The sequence below is a fragment of the Benincasa hispida genome, chromosome 8 (assembly GCF_027475165.1).
Source record: "Benincasa hispida cultivar pf3 chromosome 8, pf3_genome.v1.1, whole genome shotgun sequence".
NCBI classification, from domain to species: Eukaryota; Viridiplantae; Streptophyta; class Magnoliopsida; order Cucurbitales; family Cucurbitaceae; genus Benincasa; species Benincasa hispida.
The window spans coordinates 53,303,502-53,323,745 of NC_143485.1; the positions used below are offsets into that span (position 1 = coordinate 53,303,502).

At 31.9% G+C, this 20,244-nt stretch overlaps 1 protein-coding gene across 1 annotated transcript; it reads right to left on the reverse strand.

Moving 5' to 3' along the window:
- Positions 1-2,248: 2,248 nt before the first annotated feature.
- LOC120082516 (sulfite exporter TauE/SafE family protein 5-like) lies at positions 2,249-5,483 on the reverse strand. Its single transcript, XM_039037721.2, has 4 exons — positions 4,364-5,483; positions 3,154-3,288; positions 2,887-3,039; positions 2,249-2,584 (listed from the first exon to the last, which is right to left on the reverse strand). The coding sequence occupies exons 1-4, from the start codon at positions 5,132-5,134 to the stop codon at positions 2,276-2,278; spliced, it is 1,368 nt and encodes a 455-aa protein (XP_038893649.1). The 5' UTR covers positions 5,135-5,483; the 3' UTR covers positions 2,249-2,275.
- Positions 5,484-20,244: the final 14,761 nt, after the last annotated feature.

A 20,244-nucleotide genomic window follows, 5' to 3' on the forward strand; every position in this document is an offset into this window, starting at 1 on the left:
TATTGAGTTGGTATTGTTGAGTAAACTCTCACCTATGCAAATCTAAGGATAATCTCGAATAAATAGCAGTTCATAGTTAGCTCAGGATTAAGGTCGAGTTACCTAGGCCATCGATTTGAACAGTCAGTCTTAAAAAGTAAACATCGTTATAAAGTAAGAGTGATTTATCTATTGATCTTGGTCTTATACAAACTCTTTGCATAAGAAGCCTCCACTCTTATGTCTCCACATGAATGATTCAGGATCACATCGTTTGTACTAGCTATAAAATGGGCCGCATACTATAGACAATTTCGGCTATTTACTAGAACTTGATCCATCTTTATATCTCCACATAAAGTTCAAGTATTCATGTAATAGTCGTGGATCTTAGTTTATTGAATTTAGTCTTTACAAGTGCAATTTACATATTCAACAACAATTTTATTGAATAAATGTTAATATAATCTTTATTGCAAATAGAATATGTTTGACGTTACAAACTGCGAGTTTTAGGACATACAACCCAACAATTGTATTCAATACAATATAACCTATAGTTTAATTCTCTCAACAATGATATTTAATATAAATCTCATTTATATTAAATTTAATTATATGAATCCAATTCACGTAATTAATATTTGAATCCTATTCAAATATTCAATTTCTCTAAAATAAACTTTATATTATAATGTATCAAATATATTATAGTAATTATATCATATATAATTAAATTAAAATAATTATATCACATATAATTAATTCCCTCAATCAATTTGAACAATTCAAATTAATCCAAAATTTGTTTTCATTAATTCATATTCAGCTACAGACAGGACCTCATGAACCTATAGCTTAAAGCTCCAACGGTACGTGAATAATTAATTAAACTCTTTTAATAAAATTTTTCACCATCCATTAACTGTTGGATACTCCACTAAAGACTGACAACTGTACTCTTCACACTGCAGATATATTTCTGTGTCTATTGGATATAACCAGTCAACAATACGATAACCCTTCACAAATTACTCGTAAGTACAGCTAGATCAAAATTACCGTTTTACCTGTAGTAATGAACAATAATCATAGTCCAACTATGACCAAACCCCTCTCAAGCCAGGAGAGGATGTGGTGTCACATTGTTCAAGCCCCGAAATCAGCCTTTAAGGGAGTAATTTATTTACTTACCCCGACATTAGGGAAGGAGTGAATTGCTTCTTGTGTAGATGTGTTCCCAGCTCCCTAATCAAACGAATCTCCAAAATGGTAGGCTTATTGAGTCGACAATCTGGCCACTCTCACTCATACAAATCAAAAAACTACCTTCATAGGTAAGAGTTAACAACTCATTTAGGATTCAGGTTATGTTATTTATGGTCATCTTGGTGAAATGTAAGTCTCTTTTATGAACGACGTTATATAATGAGACTAGTCATTTTGTGGTCCGGTCTTATACAAACTCCTTTGTATACAGTGGTGAAATGTAAGTCTATTATGAATGACATTATATAATGAGATTAGTCATTTTGTGGTCTGATCTTATACAAACTCTTTTGTATAGAATACCTGCTCACATGTCTCCACATGAATGATCAGGATCAGATCATTTGTAGCACTTTACAACAATTATAACACATACTCGTAATGTCACCAGGATAAGGTATCGAGCCTTATCCATCTACTACAGATTACTTAAATTATCACTTAAACATAATCTACCCGTATATCTCTACATACATGTTTAAGCTACATCGAACTATATTTGGGGCTTGAACATTGTGGCACCACATCGAACCATGATCACAAATGTATTTACGAGTAATTTGTAAAGGGTTATCGTACTATTGACTAGTGATAATCTAATGAAAATTACCAATAAAATCGAGATGTTACAAAACTAGAAAGAAATTTGTGCAAAATAGTCTATAAAGTTTGGAGTTTGAAAAGCTACACTTTAGTTTTCGAGTTGAAAAATAAATTCTCAAATAAGTTACTTTTAGTGATATCAAATCGACCAGTAGCTCAAGGAACGATAAGCAAGCTTCTTTCTTAAATAAATCATAGGAAATTGCAAACGGCAAAAATCTTAAATTTTAAACACATTTATGTCGTGTGACAAGTTTTCATGTTGAAAAGCATTGAAGTTTGACTTTAGCCACTCTAATTTTAAATATGAACAAAAACTCAAAATTTGACGACAAGCATTCTCCTATTTTACATTCATACTAATTCTCTCAAACCATTAAACTTTGCAAGGAACCGCTTGAAGAAAAAAGAAGATTGTTTTCTTTTAACAAGGTGATTTAAATCCCATAGGGTTTCCAGCAATGTAGTCCCTGAAAACATTAAGGGCACCAAATGTGGTCATCAAAACAGTACTCAAAGCCATCACTATACTAACTGAGAAGATGATGAGAGATGCCCTTCCATAATCACGAATCGCCTTCTGAACCACTACCAATCCGAGCACAGAGGCAATGAAGCAGACGATGGCGAAGATGATTGCAATTTCAGCATGCTCCATTCCCAGCAGCAAATACTGGCAAGCTGACATTGTAGCCGAGAAGAAGACCATGAAGGAGCAAGTTGCAGCCGTTATCTGTATTTAAAATTTTGAGACATTAGCATAATGGGCAGGTGATAAGAGCACAGTGAAATTATGCAATCCTAAAACTTGCAATATCGTGTCTAATAAGTCCATGAACGAGTGTCTAAAGAGTCCTTGAACTTCTTATTATGTCCAATAAGTTTCCAAATTGTAAAAAGAATCTCATAAATCACGAAACTTATAACAAAAATTTGAGAGTTTAAAAACTAATCAGACATGGTTTAAAGTTCAACAGCAGTTTGAGAACCAAACTTATAAGTTAATGAAAGCAATTATGAGTTGAAAGGACTTGCCTCAGGAACTATTCCAACTTGAAGAAGGAAAGGGCTTATGAGCATGCCACCGCCGATCCCAAACATGCCACCCAAAATCCCAGCTAAAAATGCCATTACTGGGAAGATCAGTTTCTTTGATGGTTCGACAGCAGGCCGTGCTTCTTCTAACTCCTTTACAAGGAAAAAACAGACGAGATTAGCTTTTACCTTATAAAAAGATATCAGAAATGGATGTAAATATGTTCTAGCAACCAGATATCAGAGAACTAGTTTTATTCTTTGCACCTTCTGAGGGGAATCTTCAGGTTGAGGGCTCTTCTGTTTGTAAAGAATCCAGAGAGTGAAAGCTATGGCCACCGGAACTTGGAGCGAAGAGATAATCCAATATCCTGTTCCACATGTTTCGATTGGTAAAAGACCCTGCAAAAACAAGCAGCAGTGAGACACCCCAATTTTTCTTTTTTCTTTTACAATGACAGAGTATTAAATTTGCTCAAACATACAAGTCCATCTAGAGTTGAATTTGTCAATGTCAATAAGGATGGATTTGACATGGTTTTTGAAGAGTGAAAAGTACTTTCATACAAATTGAAGAATACTCATCAAATTTTCAAGGAATTTGATTAGTAATTACTTCAGTACATAATCTAAATACCACTTAAAAATGTTTTCCTTAAAAGTACTAGTATTACCTTAAACAGTGATTTCGAATTCATTCTAAGCATTTGTATGGAAACTAAGTTTTGTATAATAGCTCTATTCTTTAAAGTCAATGCAAATAAGATCCAAGGATAAAAAGTTTGTGGATGTAATAAAAAGCTACCAAAAGGGAGTACATGGGACCAAGGGGTGGTATCAAATATGCCCTAGCCAAATGTAAAGAAGTCACATTATCGCCTTTAGACTAAACTGTCACACTCAGAATCGTGGCCGGATAAAACTTTGAATATGCGATAATAGATGAGGAAAGATGACGACTCAAATTCGATCAATTAAGAAGACCAAGAAGGGAATAAATGCAAAATTTAAGAAAGTGAATGAATACAATACAACACAAAGTTACTTGGTCCTACAATGAACTCAAAACAACAAATTAATAATTCACAACTTGGTATCATGAAGTCAAAAATCATGTTAGAAGGCAAACCTTAACTCGTCTGAAAAGGCATCTAATAATGATTATGAAGACACACGATAAACAATTCATTATTATGACGAAATACTTAACAGGTCTACTTTAATATGACACTCTTTCCTTGGGGCAAACAACATAACATACTATTAAATTAATTTATAATTATCTTATTCCAAATTGTCAAATTCACAATACATGGACTCTTAGATTTAAGTCAATGCTATTTTTCAATATATACTTTTCACAATCAATGACATATCAAGATAACTTCCCTAAACAATGAACAGAGTTATGTTCTAATCAGACAGAATCAAATGATAGTAAAGTAATTTGAATTAACATGAATAGTAAAATCCATACCCGTCCATCTCGGTTGCCACGAAGAAGATAAATGAGATAGAAACAAGACCAGACAAGAACCAAAGCCCCCAATTTCATTGAAGGAAGTCTCAATTTGCAATTTTCTTGTGTGGGCAACAGAGGTTCTTCAACAATTTTAGCTTCGTTTTCTTTCTCTAATCCATCTTCCAGTTTACACCCAGTATTCCTAAGCTCTTCACTTTCCATTTCCCAATACACCATCCCACTTTTACAAGTTTTCATGGTCGACCAAGCAAGAAAAATAGCAAACAGAATAGTAGTAACCCATTCAGGAAACGCAAGGTTGCAAATAACTCCAATACTCACTCCTAATAACATGCAAGGTTCAGTCAAAAGAGCAATATCAAAGTTAATCAAACAATTCCCCCCTGATTTGGAGCAGAAATTGCTCAATACATTCGCAATCGACCCTCCAGTTACCATAAAAGCCGAGAGACTTGAAGCTGTTTTGAGGTCTACACCGGCTACAATCGTCAAAATAGGTATATAAAGCCCGCCGCCGCCAATCCCGCCGGCGCTGGATAAAGAAGCGGCGATAAAACAGAGAACTCCGGCTACTACAATGGGAGGCGAAATGGGAAGATGGGTTTGATGGAATAGGGCTTGGTGGGTGGTTCGCCATTGTTGGGTTTTGTTGAGGAAGTGATGAATGGAAGTGAGATCGGAAAAGGGTTTGATTTGCTTGGCGTGAGAAACATTAATGGCAAGCGAAAGAACCAAAAAGGCGAAGGCGAATTGGGTTTTCTTCATCGTGCAATTATGAGAGAATGAACTTGATTCCTTGCAAGATGAGACAAGAAGGGAATCGAGTGTCCAGAGTGCTCTTTTCTTTGTAGTTATTTCGCAATTTCTCGCACAGAAACGAAAGAGATGAAATCGGCTGGAAAAAGATGGGATTAAATAGTGGAATTAGCCATTTATATAATACATATTTTCCTTTGAAGAAAAGGAATAGGAAATTTGAAGCAGTTCAGAGTCCTAAGGTAATTACAAAATAAAATGCTAAGTTTTGTTGATCTTTTCGGATGCGGATTTCTTATATTCCTATAAAATTTATGCATCTGATGGTGAGAGAGAGGAATTTATACTGTTTTCTTTTTGTTTATTTCTCTTTTGAGTTTTGATCTTATCGGCTGACACTTTTTGAAATCTTTTAAACGATTTTTTTCCCTCTTTTGAAAAGATCTTTATTTTAAATTAATTTCTTTTAGTTCAGATTTAAAGGTAATGGTTGGATATGCGTTTGACTAATTTGTAGTTCTTTTAAACATGAACGGCTGGTGGAAAGTGGAACTTAAAAATGTGAAGCCATGTGATTAATTTTTTTTTTTTTTAAATTCACTTTTGAGACATGCTTTTAACTAATTAAAAACATTTTGTATGACATAAGAATTATATATTAAATTGATTTTAAATAAAATAAAGATGTATTTTGGATCAATTTTGAATAATAGTACTTTATTTATTTTGTGAAAACATAAGATATTTAGACATCCAAAAGGTTCCCAAGCATCCTAGGATATCGGCATTTTAAAAGTTTTAGATGACCTCATAAAACATGGGTTAACATAGTTTTTTGGATTCCTATGTTGAGAATTCCTCTTTTTACTTTTTCATCTTTTTTCTTTCATAAAAATATTAAATCAATATATATTATTTTTATTAAAAAATAAATAATAAAATAATAAAACTAAGGAAAATTATTTCAAATAGTAAAATTGTTGAAAATATTTACAATAACAAAATTTTAAAACTATCATTAATAGTTTTAAAATTTTGCTATATTTTGTAAATATTTTGTTTTATTTTTCTATATTTAAAAATGACCCTAAAACTAAATTATTTAAATAATAAAAAAAATTATATTATATTAAATTAATGAATAGTCATAAGGGCATGCATAGAATATTATATAAATTTAAGATATTTTTGGATAGTTTTCTTCAAACACAGTCATCCAAATATTCTTACATATTTTTAAAAATATTTCTACAAAATAAACATGATCATCGAAAGATGTCGGACATCTATAATTTTTTAATTTATTTAGGAAACTATATTATGTATAGGGAAAATAAAAGAATAATAAAAAGCAAAGAAACAGTTTATTTAAAACTTGAAGCCCAAAAAGTAGAGGTGAAGAAGGAGGGCAGTAAGGTATGTCCAGGTGGTGGACATGTAATTGGAATCCCATCTCAAATTTTGTCACTATACTCCTAATATTTTTTCTGTTAAATTAAAGCTACGGGCTGTCTTAAAATATAAATATTATAATCTTAGCCTTGTTCTATTCTAACAAGTGGTATTCATTCTATATTTCATTACCTTTTTTGTCCATTACTATAATGCAATGCAACTTGTAAACTTATCAACCCTTTCCCAAAGGTGACACATTAACACCATCATCATTCATCACATTCTTCAAGATATATATTACATGTCCACTTATATTTTTTAAATAAAAATGCCTTTTTTTTTTTGGACGATCTCATTTTTAACTAGTGTCTTATATGTTTGAATTAGGTTTAATTTCGATTTAATTTTTATATTTCAAAATGTTACAATCATATCTTTTAAATTTAAATTTTGTTTCGATTTAATCTTTAAATTTTAGGATTTATACTTTTAACTTCGATTTTTCACTAAATACTAACTTCAATTTGTAGTTTTTTTTGTGTTATTGTCTATTAATCAACTTAAAATAATTGTGAAGTGAAATTTTAATAGTGATGAAACATAGAGAAACTTCATTCATTATAATTGTTCTAAATTAATTAATAATGACTCAAAATAGGTATTTACTAAAAAAATCAAAGTTAAAAGTATAAACCTTAAAAATGAAAGTGGAGACCAAATTAGGCTTCAAAGCTTTTTGTTTAAGGGTGCCCATTGGAAACCCTATACAAGGGGTTGCACCCTACGAACTTTTTTCACTCCATCTCAAAAAAAAAAAAAAAAAAAAAAAAAAAAAAGCTTTTCGTGGTTAGGAATGAACTCGTGTATCATCCATTTCTTTAGAGTTATTATTGATATTAGACTCACCTTTATTATTAATATTCATCCTAAAAAAATGGATAAAGAAAGTATGGTCAGTCAAATGTAGTTTGAGTTCATTCATATTATCAAAACATCAATGATAAGATTGTAACATTTTCAAATTTAAAAATTAAATTGAAATTAAACTCAAAACTTAAAGACTAAGGTCTCGTTTGTAGATTTTTTGTTTTTGTTTTTGAAAATTAAGCCTATATCATTCACATTTCTTATAATGATTTGAATCTTCCTTAAGTATAATGGTTGAATTCTTAACCAAATTCCAAAAAATATATATATTTTTTGAAAGCTATTTTTTTTCATTCTCAAAATTTGGCTTCGTTTTTTAAATCATTGATGAAAAGTAGATAACAAAGGAAGAAATTTAGAGGTAGAAGTATGTCCATAGGCTTAATTTAACCAAAAACAAAAAACACAATGGTTACCAAACAGAACTTAAAAACTAGGTACAAAATGGATACTATATTCAAAACTTACTGGATCAAAAGTGTATTTTTTTTTTCCAAATAATTATATAGATTATCAAATAAGTAATTGCTCTTTTTGAATATATCAAGTAGCTATACATCATAAAGTTGATGTCGTAAGTCATAAATGTTAGAAATTGTGCGTTGGCAATATTTGTTTAAGTTTGGTAGTTGTCTCTTAAGTTGTCTCTGTTGCTTTACTGAAAAAGCTATAAGATGACTCGTCACTTAAAACATGAATGTTAAACAGAAAGCACAGACAAACATCGTAACAACAGAATTAAAAAGATTGAATCCCATGCGAAAGTTTTATCTTTGAATTTGGGAGAAAAGTTTGCTTTCAGAATTAAAAGAAAAAACTAATTAAACATGGTGAAAATAAAAAAAAAAAATAGAGAAAAAAAGTTAACCTTTGAAGAACTATTATTTGATTTTCTCTAAATACTTTTCATGCATAGCTACTCAACAAACTTGAATACCACCAAAAGTGTCTATCCCGTTGTTTTCTAATAAGGATTGAGTTTGTGGGAACCAACCTTTAAGAATGTTAAGGGCAGAACAATTCTCTTGTGAGAAAACCTTTTTCATCAGTTGTGTCGAGAGAATTGTTAAAGAGTTAGTGATCGAGAGTAATTGAGAGAAAAATTACAGAAAACTCCTGAGAGTAAATTGAGATTATTAACTTCTCTTAACTGATCTTTAACTTCCCTTAAACATGGAGAATTAAAATTTGACTAAAGTTAAATTAAATCATATATTTAACTAATATTACATTTGAATTATATTCAAATATATTTTCCTCTCATAACCTGTAGTTTAAATATGAATCTCACTCATATTATATTTAAGCTATAGTTGTAATGTGAATCTTATTCATATTATTTAATATTTGAATCTTATTCAAATATATTATTCCTTCATATTATATAATTTAATTTTGAATCTAATTCAAAATTAACTTTATAATATAATGTATCTATATACATTATTTTAATTGTATCTAATACAATTAACATATAATTCCCTTATAATATGAATCTTATTTATATTAATTTAATGTTTTGAATCAAACATTAACACTCTCATATTATAAAGTTTAATTTTGAATCTAATTCAAAATTAACTTTATATTATAATGTATCTCTGTACATTATATTACTCGCATCTTATATAATTAATGCACATATCTTTATTAAATTTTTCTTAAAACTAATTAAACCATGTGTTTACTCTTAGTGAGCTAGCAGGAGATCTAATAAACTTATAGATCAGAAGTTTTAATAATTCGAGATTAATTAATTAGACTCTTTAATTGAATTAATTAACATTAATTAACTTCGGGTCACTCCAATAAAGATCCACAGCTATACTCTTCACATTGTAGAATATTTATATGTCCATGGATATAACCATTACTAGTAAGTCGACTCTTCACCAACTGCTTGTAATTACAACTGATCAAATTACCATTTTACCTCTATAATTACCTTTTTACTCCTTAAGTACTGCTGATTCTTCTAATGAACAATATGTCCATAGTCCAACTATAAACTAAATTCCTCTCGGACCAATGAGAAGGTGAGGCCTCATTATTTAAGACCCAAAATTGGCATTTAAAAGATCAATTTATCTACTTACCTTAAAAACAGGAAGGAGTGAATTCCATCTTATGTAACTATGTTCCTAGCTCCCTACTTGGAGAAGTCCCAAAATGATAGGCTTATTGAGTCTGCGACACGAATTATTCTCACCCATACAAATCAAAAGACTACCTTCATAGATAGGGAGTTCATAACTCACTCAGGATTGAGATCGTATTACATATGGTTATCCTATAAAATATTAATCTCTTCAATTAACAATATTATAAAGGGAGATTAATTATTTCGTGGTCCGATTTATACAAACTCTTTGTATAGGATACTCTCACTCGCATGTCCCCACACAAACGATTGGATCAAATTGTTTATAATACTTACAAATCTCATAATATTTACAAAGTGAGTAGTATCTGTAGTGTCATTAGGATTAGGTACCCAACCTTTTACGTTATTACTTAAACACGATCCACTTGTATGTCTACCAGATACTGTTCAAATTGCACAAAATAACCTTAGATATTAGTTTATTGAATTGAATTACACAAGTCTAAAAGTTGAATAAAATAACTTTTTATTTTATTAAATAAATAAATATTTTTTATACATTACAAACTTGAGATTTAAGACATAAACCCCAACAAGAATACCAACAACAAGAAATTAAGTAAAGACACACAAAAGTTGATAACCCAATTCGGTGAAAATCCACTACGTTTGCAGGAAAGATAATCAATGAATATTAAAGAGTCAAGCAATTACAATGTAGTACTTATTTGCAATACAACATCTACTATAGTGACTCACGTAGAGCCCAACTCACAGATCACCTAGGCTCCCCTTAGATGTGAGACTCCCTCTCAAATGATCATAGCTCCTCCTAAGTATGTTAATATAAGTGTTGAACACTTCGACTTCTGACAGTGTGTAAGAATTCTCTCTAACAATTTTATCTTCCCTTCTCTTCAATGAACTCCATTCACTAATGAATCCCATCTCTAATATTGAGAATTCCTTCTCAAGAACGAGGTCTTAGGCTCCCCCTAAAACCGAGAATCTCTTTTCAATGAAAATGTCTTAAACTCCCCCTAAGACAGATATTATCTTCTAGGTCTTACACCTTTCAATCAACAAGATCAAATAGCGAAATATGGTGAACAAAGATTAAAAAAACACGATGTTGCACTATTTGGCCACCAAGAATAGAAACACTCTCCAATAACAATAAAATGTGACAACCCTAAAAGAACACTACTTTTTCTTTTAAAAATAGAAGCCAAGAAAGGAAACACAACTATTTTTCGAAAAAATAAGCTGAGCCTTGAACAAGAAAAATATTAGGCAAAAATAAATCTACAAAATATTTCCAGATAAGGAAAGAAAATATAATGCAAGAAACAACAACTTCTATGACAGTTGTTGAGACAACATTTGTGACAACTACAAAACCACCACATGCAGTCTTGGAAAAATATAGAGCCAATCAACAAAGCTCTAACATTTACATTAGACGACAGAGGTTTGTTTCTAACAATATTGATCATGCAAAATATATTTTTCCTGATGTAAAAAATTTTGTCTATAGTATTTTTGTAGATCTCTTGCCTTTCCTATATGTGATTGTTTGGAATCTAGGGTTACTCTTCTGCGTGTTTATTGTGCATATTTAAAGGATCTTTGTCTGGTGGTTAGACTTTAGGCGTTTTGATGATTAAATTTGATGGCCATTATCTTGTGAGAATGACTTCACAAGTATATTGATCTTTGAATAAGCAAAGGTCATATTGCTATGGTTTAAAGATTCACTTTATGAACCGTACTATTTGATTCCTTACCTATGTGAGAAGGGATTCTCAAGCTTAGGGGGAGCCTAAGCTATTCAAGTGGTGTGGTCTTCATTTGAGAGGGAAAGATAAAGTTCAAGTGAGAGGGAATCTCACGGCTTAAGAGGAGCTTAAGTCATCTGAAGAGGGAGTCTTAAACTTAGAGGTAGTGTAAGTAGTTTTTCACTAATATTTACTTAGTGGAAGACCTAGAGAGGGAGTCTCACTTCTAGGAGGAGCCTAGTTGATTGCTTGAGTGAATAAACTCTACGGATATCAGTGTAATAGGGATGTTGTTACAATTTGAAAAATACATAGACTAAATTGTTATTGTCAATTGACTAAATTGTTACAAAATTAAAAATACATGACAATTATTACTAACTAAAGTTCAAGTACTATAATAAGTTAATGTTATATTATTATATTTAAATTATAATATTATTTTTCAATGATCAAGATAACAAATATCTTTGAATTGAACATTTAAATTTAGATTATATATGGATAATTTGATTGGTCATTATTTACTTTTACTAAAAAAATTTAAGTATATTTTTTAAAAATTCAAACTCTTCCTATAGACTAATCATATAAAAAAATAGTAAACTAATTTAACTATTTAATTAAAAAAAATTAATAATATTGATTTAAGTCAATCAATTTATATAAAAAAAAAAGTTAAATTGATTTTTTTTTCTTGAAAACTCAATCCCTGTAAATTTTCTATGGAGAATCTCCACCTTCATTCCCGTAAGAAAGTTCACAGATATAGAAAATGACATCTCCACCCCATCTCGCTCAGAACATCTCTAGTTGAATGTAAATTATTTTAATTTATTAAAGTTGGTTGTTGAAACTTGTAAAATGATGGGGATATCAAATTGGGAGGGAAAGAAGAGGAATGTTTGTCCAAAACGCACGTGGGTGGGAGGGTGGGGGAGTGGGAATGGAATAGAGTGAGCAGCAATCCTCTTCACAAATTTCCAGCTCAGCTCACCCAAAAGCCAAAACTATTATTATGTGAATTGTGACTATAAAATAATAATGTATGATTGATTATCCACTTTTTCTTGTGATCTTATCTGAAACACCATTGTTCATCCTCATTCTCCTTTTTTCCTCACTTTATTTGATTCTTTTCAATGCTTGGATATTATTTTACTGTGACTAATAGTTATTTCCGTCTTTCGTAATAAATAAATAAATAAAATTGCATTTCCTTTTTTTTTTAATTGTAGTTTTGAAAAATATTTAGATAAATATTGTTGTTTCAAAAAATATTTAAAATAAAATTGGTTGAGTGGAGAGTGAAGCAATTGTAACCTGTTTTCTCTGCATGTTTATATATATATATTTTTTAATTTTAGTTTTCTATTTTTAAAGTTCCATGGTTTTTATTTTTCTTTATATTATTGTAATTTTCAATTTAAGATGGTCTTTTATTTATTATTTATATATTGATTTTATTTTTTATCACATATATTTACATATACAAATGTATAAATATTTTAAAATTTTTAATAAATTACTTTACAAACAATTCAGGAAAAATATTTTAGGATTAGGGAAATTAATTGTTTCAATTTAGTTTCATTTTAAGAAACTTTCATAAATATTCCAAATTTCAGTATTCACTTATATTTTTTTATAGATAATTTTATGAAGGTTTATTATGATTTTTTTAAATTAATATTACTTATTTTAGATGTACATCACTTAATGTTATATTTATATGAATGTTAAATTACACGTTATAAGTTTTATCTCCTAAACTTTTAAAATTGTATCTAATAAATCTTTAAATTTTTATTTTTTTTACTAAAAATCACTGACAAATTTCTAGCATATCCATCAACTTTCAGTTCTATATCCAATAAGTTTAAATATATTCATTTTTTTAAAATAATTATTTTATTGGACAAAAAGGTTACTTTTGTTTTTAATTTAGGTAATAATGGATAGTACATTGATTTTTTCCCTCAAAAAAGACTTATTGGCTACCAGACACCATATAAATTATAAAAAAGTCCTTAAACTTTGTACTTTACATCAAAAATACCCCTAAACTTTCAAATGTTCCAAATATACCCTTAAATATTAAAAAAAAGTTCAAAAATACCATTACTCTTAGTTTTATGGAAACCGTAAAAGTTATGTTTAAAAAATATCTCTGAATTTTCAAAAGTTTCAAAAATATTTTTAAACTTTTTAAAAAAAATACCCCACCATTAATATATGAACAAAAATTGTTAGTACCTCATTGCAAAAATAAGTCTAATTTTTTAAAATAAAATTTTAAAAATGCTTTTACTATTATTATGATGAACAATTTGTTTGAAGTTTTCTTGAGTTAAAAAAGAACCAATTAAAAAAATATATATAGAGAGATATCATCATTTTTTTCCATATAGATACTCTCATTATTCTCCTATTTTTTCAATGCTTACGCCAATTTTCTCAGCAACCAAAATAAAAACTAAAGTTTTAAGTTAAAACATAAAATTCACAAGATTCCAAAATCAAAATTATGTCCCCTTAAAACATACCAAATGATAAATAGTCAAATAAAAAAATTATTTGGCTATTAACATATACTCAACTACTAACATGCAACTTTGTTAAATATTTAAGAACTGAAATTCCCTGATTCTTTCGTTATTCTATTTCTTCTTATTATAGTCCATTTACCTTAAATGAAGTGTGCATTTTTATTTATTTATTATCTTTTAGATAAACAAATGTTAGATAATTAACAAAAAGGGTAAAGAGGGCATTTAAGAAGATTTGGGTGGGAACAGAGAGAAAATAGAGAAGTAAGACGATATTAACAATTTCTGTCCATATAACACTGAGAGTATTTTTTTTAAAAAAAAATTTAAGTTTAAAAGTATTTTTGAAACTTTTGAAAATTCAAAAGTATTTTTGACACAAAATACTAACAGTTTTATCCAAAACTAACGGTAATGCTATTTTTTAAAAACTCGTAAGTTAAACTATTTAATGATATTTTTTATACTTTTAAAAGTTTAATGATATTTTTAACAGAAAGTACAAATTTTAGGGGTATTTGATATGATTTAACCTAAATCTTATATTTGATATAAAAATTGATTTTTAACATTTTTTAATGAGACCTCTGTTGGATATAAACTTGAAAAAAAAAATTATTAGATACTAGATAAAAGATTTAGTAACATATTCTAGATATTTTAAAGTTTAGGGACCATATATAGACACAAGTTTAGAGTTTCATTGACTAAATTTCTAATATTGTATGAAATTGTGCCCTCAGCCCGAAGTCGTGAATACGCCACTATACACGATCACAATGTAGTTTGTAACTTAAAGTTGCGAACTTCCCCTTTATAAACATCTCCACATTCTCTCCGTTTGACTTCACTTGCAAAAGAAAAAAAAAAGAAAATTGTAATGGGTGGCAAATTTAAAATAGTATTTTGTATATGTATAAATATGGCAAAACTTTTAATTCTGAAGTTTCGTTTTATGATTTATTCCAAAATTATCCGTATATCAATTTCATTGTTTTTTTCTCTATCTTATAAAATCTACGCAACTACCATTTTCAAAAACCAGAAGCGGTACTTTATCGATGTTTAAAGCTCTGTGATTCGAGAAATTGATTTGATGAATTACTTTTCTTGGTGGGTAGAATTTGCAATTTCGACTTCAAATTCGTTAGTCCATTATATTCAAGAAATTCATCTCATAAATTAATGAAACTCATTAAGATCCAACATTTCAATTACAGTGATATTGAGGCAGCCACTAATGGCTTTTTTGTTTAGAAGTTTTTGGGGAAAGATAGTCATGGATTGCCAGAGTTTTGGGTCAAACATGGAAGGGAAAGAGAGAGAAGAGTGTGGGGGTCTGCCGATGAACTCCAATTTCTATTTTTTTTTTTTTTTTTTTTATTAACTTCAAGCTTCGTTCTTTAACAAAAATTTTCCAATATTCAAAGTGTGTGAATTATTTAATTGATATCCCAATTAAACTAACAAAAGAAATGAACTTTTTACGTGTGTATATGTATGAGAAAGAAGACGAAGCAATTTGCTTTTTTGGGAACAAATCTTTGCTCTTCTTTTTCTTTTCTTATTATTTCAACCAATGACAGTGCTTGCATTTATACATAAGTTAAAAGACTCAAAATGGGTTTTTCAATAATTACACAATGAATTAAATAATCAAAAAAATAAATAATATCGGCCACATGTCACAAATCTAATGGAGACACTCCCAACGGCTTCACATGAGTCTAGTACAGGTTGTTGAGAAATATTCTTCATCCTCGGGCTGTATTTTGGCTTTTCCTTTTTCTTGATAATTTGATTTACTCCTTACATCCCCCCTCAAACGAGAGGGGAGTTCAATGACCCCGAGTTTGGAACGCAATAGATGAAAGTGAGAATGAGTGAGGGGCTTGGTTAGGCAGTCAACAATTTTGATCAGCAGATGGTATGTATCGAACTGATAATTGTCCATGTAACACTTGATCACGAACAAAATGTATGTCAGTTTCTATGTACTTTGTTCGAGCATGAAAGATAGGGTTGGAAGCAAGGGCTCTGACACTCCTGTTGTCACACTAGAGAACCGGTGTGGTAGTTTGTGGAAGGCCCAACTCAGATAAAAGTTGTTGTGTCCATATAATTTTAACCGTCATCTGATCTAAAGCTCGATATTCAGATTCTATACTTGAACAAGTTACAACATTTTGCTTTTTGGAAGACCATGATACTGGTGAATTTCCCACAAATGCACAATATGCTGCAACGAAACGACGATCATCTATATTGGAAGCCCAGTCAGCATCCGAATATGAGTTATAGACATCCCATCACTTGGTTGGATAAGTGGACCAAAGTGCTTAGTACCTGAGAGATAACGAAGTACTCTTTTAATAACGCTCCAGTGCTCATCAGTTGATTGCTTCAGAAATTGACTTAGGTAGTTGACTATATAGGCAATGTCCGGTTGGGTGTGAGTGAGATACTGAAGAGCCCCAATTGTGCTTCGATAAGTGAAAGGATCTTCTAACACCTTACCACTGTTAAGGGAATAATGCTTACCGAGAGTACACGGTGACATCATTGGCTTGAAATCCTCCATGTTGAGCTTTGATAATATATCTTTAATATACTTTGTTTGTGTTAGCAGAAGACCAGAGGGTAAACGATTAACTTGAATGCCCAAAAAGTAACTCAGTACTCCTAAATCTTTCAAGGAAAAGGTGCTGTCCAATTTAATCACTAGCAGACTCATCATGGAGGTATTATTTTCGGTAAGTATGACATCATCCACATAAACAAGCAATAGTATGGTAACATCATCTTTGTGATAGATAAAGAGGGATGAGTCAAACTTACTGTTTTGGAAGCCCCAATCAAGTAAAACTGCTTTTAACGTGGTGTTCCATGCACGTGGCACTTGTTTGAGGCCATAGATGGCTTTATTGAGCTTGCAAACGTGAGATGGCAGGTCGTGGTTAACATAGCCAGGAGGTTGGGACATATAAATATCCTCATCAAGGACCCCATTAAGGAAGGCGTTGTTGAAGTCAAGTTGCCGCAAAGACCATCTTTGAGAAAAATCTAAAAGAGAGTAAAATGCGAATGGTGGAAGGTTCTGGATTGAAGGTCTTAGAAAAGTCAACTCCAGGTGTCTGATGAAAGCCTTTGGCTACCAGCCGGGCTTTATGTCTTTCAATAACTCCATCCATATTCCGTTTGATACGATAAACCCACTTGCAACCTACTATATTCATGGATTTTTGTTATGGAACAAATGTCCATGTATTATTTCTTTGAAGAGCTAGAATTTTAGCATCCATTGCTTGTCTCCAAACCGGAGTGGCTAGTGCATCCACAAGGCGAGTTGGTTCAGTGAGGGATCAGTCAACTTTAGTATTGGAGACGAGGATTTTTGGTTTGAAAATACCAACCTTTGCCCGAGTGATCATAGGGTGAGAGAGAAGTTGAGGTGGTGGTGCCTTCGGTGGAGTAGGGGAGGAGGTATGGGAAAGAGACAGTGTCGAGGCTGAATGATGCATAGGAGTATTGGAGGAGCAGGGAGAACTGGGATCGCGGTTTGGGGAAGTAGGTGGGTTTGATGAACAGACAGAGGAGTTTATTTGGGAGAAGTTAGGTGATTTGGATGATGTGTTGGGGTTGAATGCTTGGGCTCGATAGGGATTGCTTATAGGTGGGCTTTGGACAGCCGTAGGTTGAAAAAGGAAAAATGTTTAGGTAGCTGTATGGAGTGATGGAGGGGAACTTGATGGTTTGGTGAGATTTGTTGGGCTGACATTATGTGGGGACATTGGACTTTGGGAAACTGTTTTTAAAGGGGAATTCAGATTCATTGAACTGCACATGCTTGGATATATATATACGTCCACTAAGGCTGAGGCATTTGAATCCTTTATGAACTGGGCTGAAACCAATAAAACACATTTAGTAGACCAAAAATTTAGCTTGTGAGTATTATACGGTCTTATATGTGGAAAACAAGTACAACCAAATATTTTTAGTAGTGAAAAGTCTACTTTCCTGTTGAACAAAACTTCAAAAGGAATTTTGTTTCCAATTGCTTTTGATGGTAGGCTGTTGATCAAGGTGGTTGCTGTAATGAAGGGCTCCCACCAATATTTAATAGGCATCCCCGCTTGAGCTAGCAAGGTTAGTCCAATTTCAACTACTTGTCAGTGTTTTCGTTCTACTCTCCCATTTTGTTCTGATGTGTGTGGACATGAGAGTCTTACTTTGATACCTAGCTTGTCACATAGTTGCCGAGCATGTTTAAATTCCCCACCATTATCAGATTGTAAACATTTAACACTAACTCCAAACTGAGTGTTAACTGTGTTATGAAAATGATTAAATGCTCATATTACATCACTTTTTTTTGTCTAAGAGGATATATCCACAGAAAACGACTGAAGTCATCAACAAAATTAACATAGTAATGAAAACCATCATTAGATAATATTGGTGCTGGATCCTATGAGTCAGAGTGTACTAATTCAAATGGTGCTGTAGCTCGAGAATCAAAGATAGAGAAGGGAAGAGCATGTGATTTTCCAAACTTGCAAGCTTCACAAAATTCAACATTTACATTCAAGGTTACTGGTAGATTACATTTTTTTATTAACAAGTTTAGGACTACAGAAGATGGATATCTAAGACTTTTGTGCCAAACTTCCTTGGATACCTTCCTATTAGTGAAGGCAATAGGTAACCAATGGGCTGAACACACTACAATGCTGTTATTATTACCCGACTTCAATCTCTCATCAACAATTGAAGCACTACCAGCATCTATTTCCTTTGTGTTCAGCCTATAAAGTCCATCTTCAAGATCCCCCTTCAACACCACTTTGCCCGAATGTAAGTCCTTTACAACACATTTGTCAGCATGAAATTCCAAAAACATATCATTATCTTTAGCTAGTTTTGAAATACTAACTAAATTCTTGGCTATTTCAGGCACATAGAACATTTTCTAGAGTAAGCTGCCCATTTTCTGTTTTAGATTGGTTTTACCAATGTGAGATATATTCAACTTATTTCCATTCCTAACTATAACTTTTTCTTTACATCCATAATCAGTAGACTGAATCATATTGTTGTAGTTGCTCGTGACATGGTTGGTAGCCCCACTGTCCACATACCAATTTGGATCAGCAACCACTTGAGGAGTTGCTGTAGTATTCTGAGATGCAATGAATGCATATGGGGTGTTCTAATTGCCTGTATTTTGTGAGGCTTGATTTCCCCCTTTGTTATGATTTTTAGGAGTCACAAACTCCCTATCATACCTGTGATAACAAATGTCAGCTGTGTGGCCATACCTATTGCATAATTGGCAGGTAGGTTGGTTATAATTGTTGTTGTCCCAATGTCCTCTACCTCGATTTCGTCCACCTCCACCCTTTGATTGTTGTTGCTTGTTTCTCTACTATTCTGCCCATTATTGCCACGTTGACCGTTGGCATTTGAGTTTCTTTGGCTCGAATTACTTGCCATGTTTACAGAGGGAGAGTTGTTAAACAAAACATAATTTTTCTGAGTCTTTTGATAATCTAACCTCTTTTCGAAGGCCAGAAGTTCTGTTTGAGTATCAGTTCAGGAGGTTTCTGGACGCCCTTGAATGGTTGCAATAACCGGGTTGAATTTCTCATCAAGTCCCAATAGGACTTGTGACATCAATGCTTGTGTAGGAACCAGACTTCCAGCAAGTCCAAGGTTGTCTGAGTGAGTCTTCATTACTCTTAGGTATTCAGACATCTTCATTAACCCTTTGCGAGTCTGTTGAAACATTTGGCGAAGGTAATCTTCCTCCGCTCTTGACTGTAGACCAAACAATTCCTGAATAGTAGTCCACAGATCTTTGGAATTTCCATATCCCATCACTTGCATAGCAACTTCTGTAATCGTAGAGTTATACAGCCATTCTAACAATAGTTGATCAACGGCAGTCCAAGACTCATAGAGTGGATTTACCTGATGGGCAGAGGATGAGCTGATGCAACGGCTAAGCCTTGCTGAGGAGTTAAGGAAGCAATACCTGAGTACTGTTCTCTATGACCGGCTTCATCTCCAGTCGGGATGGTTCCCATTGGTTGATCAACTGTCACGACGAACTTGGGTGGACACGGATCTTCACAAGTAAGGTGACCCTCCAGCCGATAGCTTCTCAATATGAGCAGTGCCAGATTTCTCCATAGGAGGTGGTTCCTTCGGTCAAGCTTGATGGTGGTAACCTAATTCAAAAGCTGATTTAAAGAAGGAGAACTAAAGGAGGGAGAGGCTGAGGTCACAGTGAACGAGGCAGTGGCCATAGCTGCTGCTCTGATACCAAGAAAGAAGATAAAGCAATTTGCTTTTTTTGGGAAA